Source organism: Heptranchias perlo, chromosome 4 (assembly GCF_035084215.1).
Source record: "Heptranchias perlo isolate sHepPer1 chromosome 4, sHepPer1.hap1, whole genome shotgun sequence".
NCBI classification, from domain to species: Eukaryota; Metazoa; Chordata; class Chondrichthyes; order Hexanchiformes; family Hexanchidae; genus Heptranchias; species Heptranchias perlo.
Genome location: NC_090328.1, coordinates 112,984,264 through 113,006,345, shown reverse-complemented (window position 1 = coordinate 113,006,345; position 22,082 = coordinate 112,984,264). Strand labels below are relative to the sequence as shown.

At 42.6% G+C, this 22,082-nt stretch overlaps 1 protein-coding gene across 5 annotated transcripts in view; it reads left to right on the top strand.

The window, feature by feature from the left end:
- Positions 1-22,082, top strand: part of cntln (centlein, centrosomal protein) — a 366,307-nt gene that overhangs the window by 288,121 nt on the left and 56,104 nt on the right. For all 5 annotated transcript variants that reach the window (XM_067983463.1, XM_067983465.1, XM_067983464.1 and 2 more), the window contains 3 exons: positions 416-619; positions 4,671-4,768; positions 20,553-20,679. In XM_067983463.1, coding sequence (XP_067839564.1) covers positions 416-619; positions 4,671-4,768; positions 20,553-20,679 — 429 coding nt within the window. The remainder of the gene's footprint in view (positions 1-415; positions 620-4,670; positions 4,769-20,552; positions 20,680-22,082) is intronic.

Genomic DNA, 22,082 nt, shown 5'->3' with positions numbered 1-22,082 from the left:
CAAAACAGTAATACTGCACTGCAACAAATCTATGTTCCCACCCTCCTTGTCCTTCCCATATAGGTGTCCTTATGTCATTCCATTTGTAATTGGAGTTGCTAGGATATAAAGACTTGAGTACCTCTGCAATCCCATGATTTACAATGAGGAGGTGCAGGACAGCAGTTACGTTCCGTCTCCTCTTCAGCCTTCTCTCTCTCTGGAGAGTTACGTTGCCATTACTTGGTGCTTGCTCTGATGGAAGTTCCAACTGAGTTTAGGAATTCAAGTTGCAAAGTAGTGCAGCCTATATTCAACCCTCAGTACACCATGCACTGTGTCACTTGACTGTTCACACTGCCTATTTCAATATAATTTGTACTCTGTGTAAATTAGATTGCTTTTTGATCACCAAATATATTTCACCTGTGAACAGAAGCTGACCTTTAACCTCACGGAGTTGCAGCAACAGAAAGATGCGCTGGAGAAGAGGTTGAATCAAATGGCAGAGCAGCAAGCGCTTGTCACTCAGCCAACAGACCAGCGTTCACCTTTAACTTCCAGTCAAACTCTCAACACTCCATCTACACCTCGCAAACTTATGGAAGTAGAACTGAAACAGCTGCAGAGTAAATTGAAGGTTACTAACTGCTCTATATATTTTGTTTACTGTGATATTATCAATAGATTTTCTGGTTTTGTTTTTTTTAAAAAAAAGGACTCGGAACCCAACTTTGGTCAATTTTAACGTCATCTTAACCAAAATGATGGTGCTTGCAATTCTCCTATTCAAATGTGATATGGGATACAACCAACGACCAGTAATACTCATTTCATACTTTTCAAGCAACTAACAAACGACCTTGCATTTGTTTAGTGCCTTGTCGTGCCTCTCAAACATCCCAAAACATGCTCTTAAAATGAAGTAGTACCATAGGAGTTTATAACACTGAGGCCATTTAGTCATTGTGCCAGCTCCTAGAGAGAACAATCCAAACCCAATCCAACTGCCCTGCGTTCTCCCCATATCTTCCTCTGCTTTAACAGTAACAATGTGCATTTATATAGTGCCTTTAATGTGGACAAACATCCCAAGACACTTAAAATATGGATCCATTTCCACTTAAAAGATGCAGTAATCTCTGCCTTTGGCAGAGTATTCCATGCTCCAGTTACCAGCTGCATAAATACATTTTTCTTAACCTCTCTGCTCTCAGTGACAGCTTTAAATTGATGGCCCTTTTGCACTGACTCCACAACCAGAGGAAATAGTCTCTCCCTATCAAAACTCTTCATAATTTTAAAAACCTCTATTAAATCTCCTCTCAGCTTCTGCTCCAGTGATAACAGTCCCAGTATCTCAAATCTGTATTCTTAGCTATAGTTTCCCGTTCCTGGCATCATCCTGGTGAATCTACACTCCACTGGCTTCAATATCTTTCTATAATGGAGTGTCCAAAACTGCACACAGTAATCTAACTGTGGCCCAAACAATATTTTGTACAAATTTATCATTACTTCTTTATTCTTGTATTGTGTGCCCTATTTATGAAACTCAAAATGCTGTTGACCATTTTTTATAGCATTGTGTACCTGCGCTCACATATACAAAGAATGATGTATTTGAACCCTCAGCTGTCTGTTCATCCACACCCTTCAGCAACTTTCCATTGAGCGTATACTCCCATTCCTTGTTTTTTTTTCCTCCCAAAATATATTACTGTACCCTTACCCACATTAAATTATATTCTGCAGATGTTTGCCGATTCCGCTAACTCGTCTGTCTTCCTCGAATCTTTCACAGTCCTCACTGTTTGCTGAACCTCCTACTTTTGTGTCATTGGAACAAACATAGGAACAGGAGGAGGCCATTCAGCCCCTCGAGCCTGTTTCATCATTCAATCAGATCATGGCTGATCTGCATCTTAACTCCATCTGCCCGCCTTAGTTCCATAGCCCTTAATACCCTTACCCAACAAAAATCTATCAATCTCAGTTTTGAAATTTTCAATTGACCCCCAGCATCCACGGCTTTTTGGGGAGAGAGTTCCAGATTTCCACTACCCTTTGTGTGATGAAGTGCTTCCTGCCATCACCCTTGAACGGCCTAGCTCTAATTTTAAGATTATTCCCCCTTGTTCTGGACTCCCCCACCAGAGGAAATAGTTTTTCTCTATCTACCCTATCAAATCCTTTAATCATCTTAAACACCTCATCAGCAGATTTCGAAACAGTGCTCCTTATGCCCAAGTCCAAATTATCTTGACCCAGCGTTGACCCCAGGGGTACACCACTACCAACACTTCTCGAATCAGAGCAACACCCATTTACCCGAACTCTTTGTTTTCTGACCCTCAATCAACCGTGGGTAGTCCATTATTAATCTATCACAGTAACGTTCGCTCAAAAAGCAGGATTGATATAGTAAACCAAATTTAGTGAATAGCCCTGCACTTCTAGACTTTGGCTATGTGCTGTGTAATTACCAGCCTTTTACTTCCAGCAGAAGAAATTGTAACCTTTCTTGTCCTGACTTCAATAAGCAAAGCTAAACATGCCCCCCACACCTATTAACACATCACCTGTTAAAGTAGCTGTTTATACCATTACCCAATCTGCTCCCTTATGAACGGCCCCCACCCACTAAAGCCCAGCCCGTTAGCCATTGTCTCAGTGCTCCTGCTTGGCCTTTGGACGTGCGGGATGATTGAAAGAGAACAAATGAATGAACTTCAATCACCACCTTACAAGTTCTCACAGACTCAATGAGGATCATTTCAGAGGCTTGTATCAGGGACATTCACCTATCACCTCTGAGACCACTGCACCAGACAAATTTGGGGGCCTGTTTTGTGCAGTAAGTCGCAAATTACCCCCCTTACCTGCTGTGTAGCAGGGCGGTATTTCACAGCACCGCCCCCCCACAATAAGAGCAATCGGCCGTCCGCCCCACTGAGAAGAATTTTGGGTATTGTTTCACAGAAGCTGGGTGAAAGCTACAACTTCCACATTATGCTTGCTCACACTCACTCTCTCTCTCTCACTCACACTCTCAGTCACTCACACTCTCTGTCTCTCATTCTCTCTCACTCTCATGCTCTCTCTCTCACTCACGCTGTCTCACTCTCACGCGCTCTCTCTGTCTCTCTCTGTCTCACGCTCTCTCTCTCACTCTCTCTGTCTCTCTCTCACTCTCTCTGTCTCTCTCTCACTCTGTCTTTCTCTCTCACTCTCTCTGTCTCTCTCTCACTCTCTCTGTCTCTCTCTCACTCTCACGCTCTCTCTATCTCTCACGCTCTCTCTATCTCTCACGCTCACTCTCATGCTCTCTCTCTGTCTCTCTCGCTCTCATGCTCTCTCTCTGTCTCTCTCACTCTCATGCTCTCGCTCTCTCTCTCTCTCATTCTCACACTCTCTCCATCTCTCTCACTCTCACGCTCTCTCTCTCACTCTCACTCTCACGCTCTCTCTCTGTCTTTCTCACGCTCACGCTCTCTGTCTGTCTCATTCTCACACTCTCTGCCTCTCACTCTCATGGGCTCGCTCTGTCTCTCTCATTCTCATGCTCTCTCTCTCTCACTCTCTGTCTCTCACTCTCATGCCCTCTCTGTCTGTCTCACACTCACGCTCTCTCTTTCTGTCTCTCACTCTCACGCTCTCTTTGTCTCTTTCACTCTCGTGCTCTCTCTGTCTCTCTCACTTTCATGCTCTCTCTCTGTGTCTCCCACTCTCATGCTCTCTCTCTCTCTGTCTCTCTCACTGTCACGCTCTTGCTTTCTTTCTATCTCTTTCTGTTTCTCTCACTGTCTGTCTTCTCTCTCTCTCTCTCTCACTCCTTCGTTGTTTTTGTCTCACTCACTATCTGAATCTTAAATGTATTTACCTTCCAGAAATACCTCCATCTCATTTCTACCACATCTGTCTACTCGGTTTCAGGAATACCAACATGAAAATGACTTAGAAATTACAGTACGGAAACAGGCTGTTTAGTCAAACCAGTCCGTCTTGGTGTTTATCCTCCGCAATCGTCCTAATCTCACTTTATTCTCCTTTCCTTCAAACACCTATCTGTTCTATTTTTGAATGTTGACCTGGTCTCTTGCTTCAATCACTAACTCTACTGGTGTATTCCACAATTCTCTGCCAAAAAACATTTCTCCTCATCTATGTCCAAAATCTCTTACATTTAATCTTCTACCTATGTCCCCTTGTTCTAGACCTCTCAGCCACTAGAATCAGTCTGTTTCTATCTACTCTCTTTCACCCCTTCCTAATTTTAAACACCTCTATCAAATCACCCTTTAATGGAAAATTTCTGGTATACTTTTAACTAAATGAAAAAGAATTAAATAAATCATCGAGTAAATTGTGCAATCATTATCTTTTCTAGTCGTACTTGAGTAGAAAAGCAAGACTACACAAAACATAATCTAAAATGTAACATGATTATGTATGTGGAAAAGCTAACCAGATCTTTAAACGTAATGGGAATTTACATCTAACCAGCAAAGTGTTAACAGGAATGAACACGATAGGTGTTAGTTGAAAATTGAATTGTGCTTTTCAGATCTAGCATCATCTCGAGAAATAATTTGAAGTACTAACAAAAACCACTCGACATTGCACAAGGTTTATTTTAAACAGATTTTTGCTTCCTTACCCCAACTAATTCTTTTATTTTCCTATTGCAGAATACAACGAATGAGATTTCGAAGCATGTAACTACCATTAAAACTCTGAAAACTGACCTCCAGGAAAAGGAGGAACAGATTCGGCAACTACAAGAAAGGTGGGAATAGCTAAATAGTTTGTTGTGTTTGGCGCAACCTAGTGGTAGCTTGCCTCAGTGAACTAGCTGCCTTTTAGCCTCCGTTTATTTCTGTATCGAAGAATCAAAGAAATTTACAGGCCAGAAGGAGGCCATCCGGCCCATCGTGTCTGTGCCGGCCGAAAAAGAGCTATCCGGCTTAATCCCACTTTCCAGCACTTGGTCCGTAGCCCTGTAGGTTGCGGCACTTCAGGTGCCTATCCAAGTACTTTTTAAATGAGTTGGGGGCTTCTGCCTCTACCACCCTTTCAGGCAGTGAGTTCCAGACACCCACCACCCTCTGGGTGAAAAAACGTTTCCTCAGCTCCGCTCTAATCCTTCTACCAATCACTTTAAATCTAAGCCCCCTGTTTATTGACCTCTCTGCTAAAGGAAATAGTTCCTTCCTATCCACTCTATCCAGGCCCCTCATAATTCTGTACACCTCAATTAAATCTCCCCTCAGCCTCCTTTGTTCCAAAGAGGACAATCCCAGCCTATCCAATCTTTCCTCATAGCTAAAATTCTCCAGTCCTGGCAACATCCTCGTAAATCTCCTCTGTACCCGCTCTAGTGCAATTACATCCTTCCTGTAATGTGGTGACCAGAACTGTACACAGTACTCAAGCTGTGTTTTATACAGTTCTAGCATAACCTCCCTGCTGTTATATTCTGTGCCTTGGCTAATAAGGGAAAGCATTCCGTATGCATTCTTAACCACCTTATCTACCTGTCCTGTTACCTTGAGGGATCTGTGGACATGTACACCAAGATCCCTTTGTTCCTCTACACCTCTGAGTATCCTCCCATTTATTCTATACTCCCTTGCCTTGTTTGCCCTCCCCAAATGCATTACCTCACACTTCTCCGGATTGAATTCCATTTGCCACTTTTCTGCCCACCTGACCAGTCCATTGATATCTTCCTGCAGTCGACAACTTTCCTCCTCACTACCAACCACATGGCCAATTTTTGTATCATCTGCAAACTTCTCAATCATGCCCCCTACATTTAAGTCCAAATCATTAATATATATCACAAAAAGCAAGGAACCTAGCACTGAGACCTGCCGAACCCCACTGGAAACAGCCTTCCAGTCACAAAAACACCCGTCGACCACTACCCTTTGCTTCCTTCCACTGAGCCAACTTTGCATCCAACTTGCCACTTTCCCTTGGATCCCATGGGCTTTTATTTTCCTGACCAGTTTGCCATCTGGGACCTTGTCAAAAGCCTTGCTAAAATCCATGTAGACTACATCAAAACCACTACCCTCGTCAACTCTCCTTGTTACCGCCTCAAAAAATTCAAGTTAGTCAGACGTGACCTAACCTTAACAAATCCATGCTCACTGTCCTTGATTAATTTTTCTAAATGACAATTAATACTGTCACTCAGAATTTTTTCCAATAATTTGCCCACCACTGAGGTTAGACTGATTGGCCTCTAATTACTCGGTCTATCCCTTTCTCCCTTTTTAAACAACGGTACAATGTTAGCAGTCCTCCAATCCTCGGGCACTACGCCTTTAGCCAGAGAGGATTGGAAAATGATGGTCAGAGCCTCTGCTATTTCCTCCCTTGCTTCCCTTAACAGCCTGAGATACATTTCATCCAGGCCTGGCGATTTTTCTACTTTCAAAGATGCTAAACCCTTCGATACTTCCTCTCACTATGTTTATCCCATCCAATATTTCACACTCCTCCTCCTGAACTACAATGTCTGCATCATCCCCCTCTTTTGTGAAGACAAATGCAAAGTATTCATTAAGAACCATACCCACATCTTCCACCTCCACACATAGGTTACCTTTTTGGTCTCTAATAGGCCCTACTCTTTCCTTAGTTATCCTCCTGCTCTTTATGTATTTATAAAACATCTTCGGGTTTTCCTTGATTTTACTTGCCAATATTTTATATGCCCTCTCTTTGCTTTTTAATTTCCTTTTTAATTTCATCCCTGCACTTTCTATACTTCTAGGCTTTCTGCAGTATTGAGCTCTTGGTGCCTGACATAAGCTTTCCCTTTTTGCGTTATCTCACCGTGTATGCTCCTTGTCATGCAGGGGGCTCCAGATCTGGGAGTCGCACCCTTTTCCTTTGTGGGAACATATTTGCTCTGAACCCTCACTATCTCCCCCTTGAATGCCTCCCACTGCTCTGACACTGATTTACCTTCAAGTAGCTGTTTCCAGTCCACTTTGGCCAAATCACATCTCAGCTTAGTAAAATTTGCCTTTCCCCAATTGAGAACTTTTACTCCTGTTCTGTCTCTGACCTTTTCCATAACTACGCTAAAACTAACTGAATTATGATCACTACCAACAAAATGCTGTCCCACTGATACTCCTTCCACCTGCCCAGCTTCATTCCCTAAAACTAAGTCCAGAACTGCCCCCTTTCTTGTTGGGCTTGCTACATACTGGCTAAAGAAGTTCTCCTGAATGAATTTTAAGAATTCTACGCCCTCTGTACCTTTTCCACTGATTGTATCCCAATTAATATTAGGGTAGTTAAAATCACCTACTATTACTGCCTTATTGTTTTTGCACTACTCAGAAATTTGCCGACATATTTGCTCTTCTATCTCCCTCTGACTGTTTGGGGGTCTATAGTACACTCCCAGCAGTGTGACTGCCCCTTTTTTGTTCTTCAGTTCAACCCATATGGCCTCATTTGATGATCCTTCTAACATATCATCCGTCCTCACAGCTGTAATTGTTTCTTTAACCAATATCGACTGAAAACCGTGTAACCAGGAATGTTGAGCTGCCATTCCTGCCCCTCTTTAAGCCATGTTTCTGTAATAGCTATGATATCGTACTGCCATGTGTCTATCTATGCCTTCGGCTCATCTACCTTATTCACAAGACTCCTTGCATTGAAGTATATACCCTTTCGCACTGCCAAACTCTTTTGTTTATTTTCTAGCCTTTGTTTCCTCTGCCTTCCAAACTCACTTACTAATTTCCTGCCTTCCATTTCCAGCTCTGCTTCTCTCCCTTCCAAATCTACACTCAGGTTCCCATCCCCCTACCGAGCTAGTTTAAACACTCCCCAACAGCACTAGCAAACCTCCCCGCAAAGGTATTGGTCCCGGCCATGTTGAGGTGCAACCCGTCCAGCTTGTACAGGTCCCATCTCCCCCAGAACCGGTCCCAATGCCCCAGGAATCTAAAGCCCTCCCTCCAGCCTTCAAATGGACTATCCTTCTATTTATCATGTAAGCATTTTCATATAAATTAGGTTCCACTGAAGTTAGAGTGTGTCATGTGCAACACTAAAAGTTAGGAACCGTATGTTGTACGTTGACAGAGTTTTAAACAAAGAGAATGGAGAACAAACAACTGGCCTATTCTCTGTCTTAGACACAATTAATGAACGAATGTGAATTTCGAAAGCAATAAAAATTACATTGGTGACATCCACCAATTTCATAATCAGATAAAGTAAAACCTACTTCTTGATAATGGATAGAAAAGGTAAATCTCTAACACTACTTCCAATTAAACGTAAAAAAAATTCAGTCTGGGGATGTGGACATTTATTGCCCGTCCCTCGTCAACCCTTGAGAAGGTGGTGGTGAGCCGCCTTCTTGAACCGCTGCAGTCCGTGTAGTGAAGGTTCTCCCACAGTGCTGTTAGGTAGGGAGTTCCAGGATTTTGACCCAGCGGCGATGAAGGAACAGCGATATATTTCCAAGTCAGGATGGTGTGTGACTTGGAGGGGAACGTGCAGGTGGTGGTGTTCCCATGCACCTACTGCCCTTGTCCTTCTAGGTGGTAGAGGTTGCGGGTTGCGGAAGAAGCCTTGGCGAGTTGTTGCAGTGCATCCATGGTGCGCCGGTGGTGAAGGGAATGAATGTTTAGGGTGGTGGATTGGGTGCCAATCAGGCGGGCTGCTTTGTCCTGGATGGTGTCGAGCTTCTTGAGTGTTGTTGGAGCTGCACTCATCCAGGTAAGTGGAGAGTATTCCATCACACTCCTGACTTGTGCCTTGTAGATGGTGGAAAGGCTTTGGGAAGTCAGGAGGTGAGTCACTCGCCGCAGAATACCCAGCCTCTGACCTGCTCTTGTAGCCACAGTATTTATGTGGCTGGTCCAGTTAAGTTTCTGGTCAATGGTGACCCCCAGGATGTTGATGGTGGGGGATTCGGCGATGGTAATGCCGTTGAATGTCAAGGAGAGGTGGTTAGACTCTCTTTTTATTCGTTCATGGAATGTGGGTGTCACTGGCAAGGCCAGCATTTATTGCCCATCCCTAATTGCCCTTGAAAAGCTGGTGGTGAGCCGCCTTCTTGAACCGCTGCAGTCCGTGTGGTGAAGGTTCTCCCACAGTGCTGTTAGGAAGGGAGTTCCAGGATTTTGACCCAGCAACAATGAAGGAACGGCAATTTATTTCCAAGTCGGGATGGTGTGTGACTTGGAGGGGAATGTGCAGCTGGTGTTGTTCCCATGTGCCTGCTGCCCTTGTTCTTGTCCTTCTAGGTGGTAGAGGTCGCGGGCTTGGGAGGTGCTGTCGAAGAAGCCTTGACGAGTTGCTGCAGTGCATCCTGTAGATGGTACACACCGTAGCCATGGTGCGCCGGTGGTGAAGGGAGTGAATGTTTAGGGTGGTGGATGGGATCTTGTTGGAGATGGTCATTGCCTGGCACTTGTCTGGCGCAAATGTTACTTGCTACTTGTCAGCCCAAACCTGGATGTTGGCCAGGTCTTGCTGCATGCGGGCACGGACTGCTTCATTATCTGAGGGGTTGCGAATGAAACTGAACATTGTGCACTCATCAGTGAATATCCCCATTTCTGACCTAATGATGGAGGGAAGGTCATTGATGAAGCAGCTGGAGATGGTTGAGCCTAGGACACTGCCCTGAGGAACTTCTGCAATTATGTCCTGGGACTGAAATGATTGGCCTCCAACACCACAACCATTCATATTGTAATGCTAACAGCGTTCACCGTTATTTCAGTGCAAATGGTAGAGTAACTTCCGGTGACTGTACATGCGCAGTTAAATGTAAAAATCTAGAAGTTGCTGTACCAGATGCCCTGCTCCTCCGTAAGCTTTGTGAAAGCATCATCTCGCCGACTGATTCAGATGAATTGAACAGCATGAATTTCCTGCACTTCCCTGATGGATATGATGTAATCGTGCCAAGAAAAGGTACGTCATGTTATTTAAGTCTAAGTACCCTTTTTAACTGCGTGGTAAGTCTTAATGACTGCCAAATAACCTCCCTGGCACTGAAAATTAACTTTTACAAGTGTGGAGTCTCATTCCTTCAGATTTTAATTGTTGTTGGACTTTGTTTTTAAATGTTTAAGTTTTTATTTTTTTACTTTTTCTTTCTGTCTCTTTTACCTCTGCCTCTAAATCCAATCTTTCTTTCCCTCTCTTTCTTTCGCTCTCTGTACCTGATTTGATATTGAATTCACTATTCTAACTTACACTTCTTGGTTCAGTCTCAGCTCTGCTTATTAACGATTCTTCAATCTGATTGATTATGGGGATAGACAGTTGCTTGCCCTGTTCAGACAGGTCCCAGATGCCCTGTAGAGGGCCCTGCGCTGGATTCAGCGCCCCCATGACTAAAACTCGCCCTGAAAAAAAACAAGAAAAGTTTAAGGGTAAGTGCAAGTCTAACGAGAGGCGGGTGGCGATTGTTCGCCACTCAGAGCAAAATCCGGCCCATTATTATGATAGTTTACGTTATTATAATCTGGAATTCACTGCCTGAAAGGGTGGTGGAAGCAGATTCAATAATAACTTTCAAAAGGGAATTGGATAAATACTTGAAAAGGAAAAATCTGCAGGGGTATGGGGAAAGAGCAGGGGAATGGGGCTAATGGGATAGCTCTTTCAAAGAGCTGGCATAGGCACAATGGGCCAAATGGCCTCCTTTTGTGCTGTAAGATTCTATCTAATCTCTTTCAAACTTCTGCAGTGCTGTGCTTAGAGCAACAGCCACAGACATTTATCCTTGGTCCAAAGGCGTCAATAACCGGGATAATCCATGTGTTCGCAGCAATTTCAGAGAAGTTTGTCTCACTTATTTTTTTTAAAAAGTGGAATATTTTAACCAATTCCATCAGGTAATTAGAAAAACACTTATTCCTATTTGGACCAGATTCTAGTCTCTTCTGGCACATTACCTTATAACCTGTCTTAACCACATAACTCTTCCCCCCGCTTGAGGGGATGTAGCATTCTCACCTCGAGACTCTGGTTTCCTGCAGGCCACATACGTTCCTCTCCACTGCCATCCTCTTGAGGCAGCTGCTGGTTCTCTTCTCTCTCCAGCAACATTTTCCCAGACAATCAATACCCTTGCAAACAAATACACTAATCTTAGGATTAACTGGTGAATTTTTGAAACTGCGCTTGACAATGGTGTGATGCACAAAACTTCATTTGCCCCTCTTCCCATTTTTTTCGTTGACTTTCTTATATCTCATGTTGTAATGGTCGATCCCTGTTACAGTATGATCCATATGGAGATGCCATGTGACTCACATCAGGGCATCTTGAGCATTTCATCTTGGCTCATGTATTCCTTGCTCCTGTAACACTGTTTTGTAGCATGTCAGCATTTCATTCCCTCGGGACTGGATTTGGTGACAGCTGCATCCTACAGACTTCAATTTTACCTACATTTAATTAGTTCTGACTGGCAATAACTGCAATTGCCTGAATTGATCTGACTTTCTGAAACAGAGTCTAGTTGGACGTTAGTTCAATGATGATATACTGAATTTTTTCCCTCTGGCCCAGCCAGATGGATAAAGTAATACTGATTTGTCAGGCTTGACTTTGTTACAACTCCTCATTTGAGAGTCAGTTACATTGGCTGTTCCGTCATGATTATTAAGTCTCCAGTTAACTCCAACAGTTCTAAGAGTTGAAACCACAAGTCTGTTTTGTAATTAAAGATATAGAAGGTCTGGGATAGACTGCTCAAGTCTATATATTATTTTGTTGGCTTATTGTTGGGTTATTTGACTTTGCCAATATTTTCTTCATCATTATCACTGTAACCTAAAGCATGTTTTGCTTGCAATACACATTTGGGGAATTAACAATGCTATTATTTTCTTCAAGTATATGTTCGATGAAAAGTCTATCTATAAAATTTTATGACACCTGAATTGTAGTTGTTGAATTAGGCTGAATGTGTGTATTAAAAAGTGCCTCAAGCATTGAGATATTCGGCAGTTTAATGACAGGTCAGGTTATTTTTATGTTTATTTTCATGACTTTCATTTCTGCTTCGCTGCACCAGTGCTCAAATATTGTTTAGACGTTATTTTGATTTTCAGCATGTTGAAATATCTTAGAGAAGGTTTGGCTTTTAAACTAGACCAAGCTGAATTTACTGAAAAGTCTCAGATGTTGCCTATTAATAATACTGAAGGAATAAGTGCATTACAGTCATAAATAGTGCAAAGCCAGTCTTGAAATCTGTTTATTATCGTGCTGTTTTATAACCTAATCTGCTAATTACCTTAGAATTAGTAAAGACTAAGCCATTCTTCCTATCTAATACATTATAAGTTAAAGCACCTAAGCTAGTCAATTAGATTCATGCACACCTAAACTGGCCCATATGAGTGTGAATATGTTCTTGTTAATCTTATGTATACAAGACAGTAGAATGTAAGAGTTTATAAGTTTTAATTTAATGAGAAGTAAGGTCAGGGAGCGTACTCTCAACGTAACATAATCCCCTAGCTGACTGATTTTTTTGAAAGTATTTGAAGACTCCCACCTTGTAAATGTAAGGTTACTTCTCCATAGAGATCTGCTGTTTCTGGTCTCCAGACTCACCAGTGAAGGACTCGGTTGCCGTCGGTGATGGTCGTCATAGGAAGCAATGTGGATTGACAGCTATTCCAAACCTGGATATTTATCAGGATGTTCGGAAACTTTATTACTGGCTTAGAACATTTGGTAGGAGAGTCTGGCGAGTGACTCACCTCCTGACTCCCCAAAGCCTTTCCACCATCCACAAGGCACAAGTCAGGAGTGTGATGGAATACTCTCCACTTGCCTGGATGAGTGCAGCTTCAACAACACTCAAGAACCTCGACACCATTCAGGACAAAACAGCCCGCTTGATTGGTACCCCATCCACCACCTTAAACATTCACTCCCTTCACCACCGGCGCACCGTGGCTGCAGTGTGTACCATCCACAGGATGCACTGCAGCAACTCGCCAAGGCTTCTTCGACAGCACCTCCCAAACCTGCAACCTCCACCACGTAGAACAAGGGCAGCAGGTGCGTGGGAACACCACCACCTGCACGTTCCAAGTCACACACCATCCCGACTTGGAAATATATCGCCGTTCCTTCATCATCGCTGGGTCAAAATCCTGGCACTCGCTACCTAACAGCACTGTGGGAGAACCTTCACTACATGGACTGCAGCGGTTTAAGAAGGCGGCTCACCACCACCTTCTCAAGGGGCAATTAGGGATGGGAAATAAATGCTGGCCTTGCCGGCGATGCCTACATCCCATGAATGAATAAAAAAAAGAAACTTCTTTAAGTTTGAAATATCTCCAATATATTAGTGGAATCTTTAAAGACTATTTTAAGCAAAAAAATCTTTTCTTTTAAACATAATTTGATTAGAGAATGAAAAGTACTTTCTGGAACATTTATCACCCTTTTTATGTCTGGAACACCACTAGTTTTAGCTTAATACGGGGTGGCTGATTATGTAGGAAACTCCAAAGCAATGAGATATATAGTTTGCACATTTCTTATAGCTGTAGAATTTTTGAATTGCAAAGATTTGATATTCCTTTGTGAAGTTACAACTCTTCCTGATCATTCATTCATCAACAACAACAACCTGCATTTATATAGCGCTTTTAACATTGTAAAAAGTCCCAAGGCGCTTCACGGCCAGAATCAGACAAAAATTAACACTGAGCCAAAGGAGGAGACATTAGGACAGGTGACCAATCTCTTGGTCAAAGAGGTAAGCATATTAAAGGAGGCGAGAGAGGTGGAGAGACGGAGAGGTTTAGGGAGGGAATCCCAGAGCTTAGGGCCTAGACAGCTGAAGGCACAATTGCCAATGGTGGGGCGAAGGAAGTGGGGGATATGGAATAGGCCGGAGTTGGAGGAGCGTAGAGATCTCAGAGGTTTGTTGGGCTGCAGGAGGTTACAGAGATCGGGAGGGGCGAGGCCATGGAGAGATTTGAACACGAAGGTGAAAACTTTAAAATCGAGGCGATGCCGGACCGGGAGCCACATAGGTCAGCGAGCACAGGGATGATGGGCGAACGGAACTTTGTGCAAGTTAGGATGCAGGCAACAGAGTTTGGATGAGCTCAAGTTTATGAACGGTGGAAAATGGGAGGCCAGCCAGGAGAGTGTTGGAGTAGTCAAGTCTAGAGGTAACAAAGCATGGATGAGGTTTCAGCAGCAGATAGGCTGAAGCAGGGGTGGACATGGGTGATATTGCGGAGATGGAAGTAGGCGGCATTGGTGATGGAGAGGATATGGAGTCGGAAGCTCAGATACAAATGAGCAGGCCATCATCCAAATGGATGCTTATACAGGCACACCATCCCTTTAATAGTTTACATCTTTACAACTACAGTCTAAGTCCTTTGATTTTCCCAACCAGTAATCATATATATGGTGTTATTTTTGAATCATATCGCAGTGCTTCTGCCTATTATTGGTAGCAATTCATTTACATCACTTCGACTCACACTTTATTGGTTGATTTCCTCCTGATTCATCGTGTTAATAATCTAGTAGCAATTTATGTTTTGACAGTTCTTCAAATCAAATTCTTGTAAGCTTTTTTGTAGTGTTCTTCACCATTTTCTCATTGAAATCTTGGTCCTCAATTCTCCATTTTGAACAATAATCTATTATTTCTCTATTTAAGTTCCTTGGTTGAGATGTTTATCAATGTATTGCATTCATTAGGAAAGTTTAATTCCATTTTCATCCCCTAAGACTTAAATCTCAATGGATAATCAAAATGTTGAATTTATCAAGAGGATGTGATATTAAAATAATTTATCTGAAGATTATTATACTTCTTAATCATTTTTTTGTGTCTCACTGTGGCCATCATGAGAGAAACTTGAGCTAGAGAATGAAGCAGTGTCCAGTGCAGGCACCCAGTGCCAGCATCAAGCATAATATAGTTAGGCGTACTAAAACACCCGACATTCTGTCATCAGAAAAGCCCACCTACTTCCCAGGCCAGATATCCTGTAGCCTATCTGAATGAGATTGACAATTAGTGCCAAAAGTTTTATGCTATGAATCCTTCCCCCAGGAGCTGTATTGAGGATGCAAAGCTCATTTCATGAAAGAATCTTACTGCCAGCAGTTAGAATGGATGTTTGTCAAAGTAGTCTGGCCTGGTTTTGAACCTAGGTTCCAGAAGTGAATGGCCAGCATCAAACCCACAAGTTAATGGAAAGTATGAGCAGAGTAAAATGTTAAAAATAGCAGATATGTTCTTGCGGAATTGATTTGGGGGATCTAATTGGTCTGCAACGATGTATTGGCTTTGGGAGCTCTATCATCCTCAACATTATATTATTACAGATACAAAACCTTTAATAATATCGAATTTTGGGGCATCTTCATAGCATACCTATCCCTAATTTGCATAATACTAATTCCACATTGACTGGGGCTGCTCTTTATCCTATTTATGACCATTTCTTTGACTAACGGCCCTTGTGGCAAACAGGTTTATTGGACAATATATTTGAACACATTAAAAAATGTAAAACTTAATGAAATATATTTCCTTTCCTTAAGGGATAGCATCAATTTAAAAAGAACTTGAACCATAAAATGGTGATTGGGTAAAGCGGACAAGCTTTTACAATCACCAATCTTTGTTAGATGGCAAGGAAATATTCTTTTAAAAGCTTTTTGAAAAAGGTGCAGCACTTCCATTAAAGACATATTTAAATTGAATAAAAACCACACACTATATTTTTTGGTAAATTGCTGCCTTTGAGTTCAAATCGTTAATTTTTCATTGCTCTATCTAAAATAAGTCAAACAACAGTTTACTACAAGGTAGTAAGATTATTTTATTATCTAAGAAATGTTGATCACTTTTTTTTAATCATACACAACCTGGAGTATTTACAGGTGAAAGCTAAACAGTTAAGATGTAGCATTTGCATTGCCATATAGTAAGAATGCTTTTAGAAGACATTATTGCTGGAAGTGAAGGCTGAAACATTTGAATACTTTATTAAAGCCAGTGGCCTTGAAATTGCATCATGCAGCGGCCGTTTTACAGGCATAAAATGGAGGCCAAAGGGTCCAATATGGCGGGCAGCTTGCACTGGCTTATTTCGCACCAGAGTGCGCCACCCGCTATATTGGATCGGGCTCCTCAGAAGGTGTCCAGGGTGTGTGCTGGAAGCATTTATATGGCTGATTTTAATATTTAAATAAAGGTCCTATGCTTGTTTTAGGACCCTTTCATTAAATTGGTCTTTCCCAGTGCCTGGCTTTCTGTGATAAACTCAACCAGCAAATCATGGGGCTAGCATGCAACAAGGTGGGTGGGAAAGTAAGCTTTGAGGAGGACACAAAGAGTCTGCAAAGGGATATAAATAGTTTAAGTGAGTCGGCAAAAAGGTGGCAGATGGAGTAAAATGTGGGGAAATGTGAGGTTATTTACTTTGGTAGGAAGAATAGAAAAACAGAATATTTTTAAAATGGTGACAAACTATTAAATGTTGGTGTCCAGAGAGACTTGGGTGTTCTGGTACAAGAAATACAAAAAGTTAGCATGCAGGTGCAGCAGGCAATGAGGAAAGCAAATGGCAGGTAAGCCTTTATTGCAAGGGAGTTGGAGTACAAGAGTAAGGAAGTCTTATTACAATTGTACAGGGCTTTGGTGAGACCTCACTTGGAGTACTGCGTACAGTTTTGGTCTCCTTATCTAAGGAAGGATATACTTGCCTTAGAGGTGGTGCAACAAAGGTTCACTAGATTAATTTTCTGGGATGAGAGGGTTGTCCCATGAGGTTGAGTAGATTGGGCCTATAATCTCTGAAGTTTAGAAGAATGAGAGGTGATCTCAGTGAAATATATAAGATTCTGAGGGGGCTTGACAGGGTAGATGCTGAGAGGTTGAATCCCTTGCTGGAGAGTCTAGAACTAGAGGGCATAGTCTCAGGATAAGCGGTCGGCCATTTAAAACTGAGATGAGGAGGAATTTCTTCACTCAGAGGGTTGTGAATCTTCGGAATTCTCTACCCCAGAGGGCTGTGGATGCTCAGTTGTTCAGTATATTCAAGATGTGGAGATGCCGGTGATGGACTGGGGTTGACAATTGTAAACAATTTTACAACACCAAGTTATAGTCCAGCAATTTTATTTTAAATTCACAAGCTTTCGGAGGCTTCCTCCTTCGTCAGGTGAACGATTTCACATCGTTCACCTGACGAAGGAGGAAGCCTCCGAAAGCTTGTGAATTTAAAATAAAATTGCTGGACTATAACTTGGTGTTGTAAAATTGTTTACAGTATATTCAAGGCTGAGATAGATAGATTTTTGGACTCTGGGCGAATCAAGAGATATGAAGATTGGGCAGGAAAGTGGAGTTGAGGTCGAAGATCAGCCATGATCTGATTGAATGGCAGAGCAGGCTCAAGGGGCCGTATGGCCTACTCCTGCTCCTATTTCTTATGTTCTGATGTAAGGACCTTGCAGGATCACTATTTAAAGGTGTGATTCACTCCATGCAGGTTAGTTGCTGGTTTGTTCTTTTAGGGACAGTTTGCAATATCTGATGGAACAGGCAATATCTGTGGAATGTCAACAAATCAGCTCAAACCTCCAAGGCTGTACCGATTGTCATGCAAGATAACCTTGGGTAGTTCTAACCTTATAAAGATATATCTGTCTGTTTGGCGACTGAGGGTAATTTTAACCTAATTTGCCAGTCGGCTAACCCATAGGATCAAGTGGAACTCCGGTTTTACACCCTGCCCAATATTACTCTCCATTGAAGTCAAAGATGATCTGCCTTCCTCATTGAGGCCTCTCAACCAAGTTTCATATTCCACCATGTCACCTGTCTAAAATGGCAAATTGAAAGTCATTTCCAAATTACACTTTGCCCTATCTCTTTATTCACTACCATCTTCTGTATGTTTGACCATCTCACACTCTACCACCTCTCCTTCCTTGCATATCACTTCCACCTCTGAGGTGCATTACTCAAAAAGTTCCTTCCTTCCTTTCCGCCTGGGTCTCTGCACCAAATGACTTCTCATCTTCGGTGATTTCAACCTCTACCTAAGCTCATCTTCGACCTCACTTACTTTCTTGCTCCTCTCACCTCCCTCATTACAGCCTTGGCCCAAACATGGACAAAAGAGCTGAATTCCAGAGGTGAGGTGAGAGTGACTGCCTTTGACATCAAGGCAGCATTTGACCGACTGTGGCACCAAGGAGCCCTAGTAAAATTGAGGTCAATGAGAATCGGGGAAAACTCTCCAGTGGCTGGAGTCGTACCTGGCACCTGGCTGTTGGAGGCCAATCATCTCAGCCCCAGGACATTGCTGCAGGAGTTCCTCAGGGCAGTGTCCTAGGCCCAACCATCTTCAGCTGCTTCATCAATGACCTTCCCTCCATCATAAGGTCAGAAATGGGAATGCACGCAGACGATTGCACAATGTTCACTTCCATTCGCAACCCCTCAGATAATGAAACAGTCCATGCCCGCGTGCAGCAAGACCTTGACAACATCCAGGCTTGGGCTGAAAAGTGGCAAGTAACATTCACGCCGGAGAAAAAGCCAGGCAATAACCATCTCCAACAAGAGAGAGTCTAACCACATCCCCTTGACATTCAACAGCATTACCATCACCGAATCCCCCACCATCAACTTCCTGCGGGTCACCATTGACCAGAAACTTAACTGAACCAGCCACATAAATACTGTGGCTACAAGAGCAGGACAGAGGCTGGGTATTCTTCAGCGAGTGACTCACCTCCTGACTCCCCAAAGCCTTTCCACCATCTACAAGGTACAAGTCAGGAGTGTGATGGAATACTCTCCACTTGCCTGGATGAGTGCAGCTCCAACAACACTCAAGAAGCTCGACACCATCCAGAACAAAGCAGCCCGCTTGATTGGCACCCCATCCACCACCCTAAACATTCACTCCCTTCACCACCGGCGCACCGTGGCTGCAGTGTGTACCATCCACAGGATGCACTGCAGCAACTCGCCAAGGCTTCTTCGAGAGCACCTCCCAAACCTGCGACTTCTACCACCTAGAAGGACAAGGGCAGCAGGCACATGGGAACAACACCACCTGCACGTTCCCCTCCAAGTCACACACCATCCCGACTTGGAAATATATTGCCGTTCCTTCATTGTCGCTGGGTCAAAATCCTGGGACTCCCTACCTAATAGCACTATGGGAGAACCTTCTCCACTTGGACTGCAGCGGTTCAATAAGGCGGCTCACCACCACCTTCTCAAGGGCAATTAGGGATGGGCGATAAATGCTGGCCTTTCCAGCGACTCCCATAGCCCAGGAATGAATAAAAAAAAACCTTACCCTCCACAACAACCGTGCCCCCTATCACACATAGCCTCAAGACCATCAAGATCTATCACTCAAGACTTTATCCAATTACTTCTTCATCCTCTTTCTTCTGCATGCCCTAAATGTCTCCACTGACCCATTCTGTCCTGGGGTGAACCCCCCACAGCTTCCTCAGACATGCCCCCTCAAATCCAAACATCCACATTTTCTCCGTGCCGCCTGCAGTGACATTGATGCCGATGCCAGTGTGCTCCACAGATGCCTCTCCTCCATTTTCGACACTCTTGTTCCCTTTAGATCCTGAACACCATCACACCCCACCCACTCTCCATCTTAAAACAACCACACTCCTTTTCCCTAGAATTGTCTCCTTAAATCCCTCTACTGGGAACCTTTCCCTTTGACTGTGCCTTTGTTCCTCTCCCCAATTTTTTGTTTTCCCTGTTCCTCCACTTTCTCCCCCACAGTGTAAATCTGAGCTATCTTTCTGCATGTGAGGAACACTATAGAAATGTAAGTTGTTATACTCTTCAAATCAATTTGTCCTCCGCATGACAGATTTCTGGTCTTTTGAACATATTTCTGGTCTCTGTGCCCAACTGGGTTCCTCCTTCTTTTGGTTTCATAGTTTGCTGTAAATCGGATCTTTATTGTATATGTTCTTAAAGCAGTTGTAAACATTTTCATAAAACAAAAAATCTACACATTCCAATTGTACAGTTGTATCATGGTTTAATAACTTGGATATATACACCTTTAAAACTTGGTTCCTGTGTTGTCTTTCTCAATTACTCTTATACAGCTGCTCTGATTGAAAGGACTTGAAGATCATTGTTTTGGGATGCTATCTTGGGGGAGGAGATTGGGGAGGGAGAGGGGGGACGTTCCATCGTCTTGGTTAAAAAAAAATTGAAGAGTCAAATGTCCCATGTGATTTATGCTTTTGATTTTGTTTTCTGTAATTTTAGTATGTGTAAAATAAGTAACTTTGGAAAATGAGAAGTACTATTCTCAAAGATGATTCATTTACTTCCATATCTTTTCCACAAAAATTATGAGGCGCTCAACTAATATTCATATTAGTTGATTTTTTTTTTGGATATTTTTTCAGCAAACTATTGCTAAGTGTTATTTGAACAATACTTGTATTTAGGTAGTAAGTTAGATTTTGTCTTTTGCTGTATTTCTCTACAGGATTAGTCGTATGGAGAGAGATATCGTTATGAAGCGACAACTGGTGGAAGATCTGAAATCAAAACTGAAGGCAAACCAGGAGAATGACAAGTTATATAAGGGATTATTGGAGGACATGGAAAAAAGGGTCATTGTTCTCATCACTTTTCTTGATTAAGCAACTAGACATGAGAATTGCTTTTCCCAGAGATGCAGTATCCTAGTTCAAAAGTAGTCTTGTAAATTTCAACAAAATCTTTTCAACAGTCATTCACCATGATGGTTGATGTACTTTAGTTCCCCCATCTCCTCTGAGTTCACCACATCTCTATGGAGAAGTGCAAAATATAGGTCAAGCACTTCGAATCAGAGATTGGAAGCAGTTTTCCCCAAGATACCCTTCATCTCCTAGTAGCTGGCATGGTAAGAGGTAACTCCTAACTGCAGGAAAGTTGTAGTCTGAGACCAAAGGGAGAAAATCAGGCAGGTAAAAATTAGAGTGGAACAAGTCCTACGGTACTTAAAAAAATATATCATTTCATAGCAACTAAGGTGAGTTTAATTTACATTTTGCGATATATACCCTGTACACAGAAAGGAGCAGCCTATAGATGGAGAACGAGAGAATGCAAACTTATAGCACTTCTGCTAATTGTAAACAATTTTACAACACCAAGTTATAGTCCAACGATTTTATTTTTAATCCCACAAGCTTTCGGGGGCTTTCCCCTTCCTCAGGCGGTGTGGAAGTCCACACTTCCACACCGCCTGAGGAAGGGGAAAGCCCCCGAAAGCTTGTGGGATTAAAAATAAAATCGTTGGACTATAACTTGGTGTTGTAAAATTGTTTACAATTGTTAACCCCAGTCCATCACCGGCATCTCCACATCACTTCTGCTAAGGCTAAGTAAAAGTTTTTTTATATATAAATATTTTAAAAAACAAGACCTTTTAGACTGCTTCTGGACTACAGAACTAGAAATACTTTCATCATGAAGGAGAAATTCAACATAGTCACCCTTCTACATATCATTCAAGTAGTGCAGCTAGAAAACTAGATAGCTGTGGTGTACCTGAAGGACGTATACATCCGTATCAGGGAAGCCCATAAGAACCTCAAATTCAATATTGATATAATTCATTACTAATACATGCTGCCTCACAAGCTATAGACTCTCTTTTTGGGCCTTAAGATACTGTCCTGAAAGACTATATTGCACTTTTACCCTATTTAGGTTCGGAGTCAGAGGGCTACATCCTCTGATAGCTATTCTACCTTACTCTGATCTCTCCACATCCTAGATTTTTAACTCAAGTAGTATCAGAATTCTATTTAGCTCAGTACTACCCTTTAACCCTGCTCCATACAAGTCTAACATGCCACTGATGTCAGACAGATATTCTGGGATTGGTTTTAAACCCCAAGAACGAGTGGATTGGGGGCGGGCGGGAGTTGAAAAATAGTTGTTTTCTGGGTCGCGACTGCAACCCGGCTTTATTTCTGGGTTTAACGTCGGTGCACAAAAGTACAGGCTTCCCACTGGGAATGCA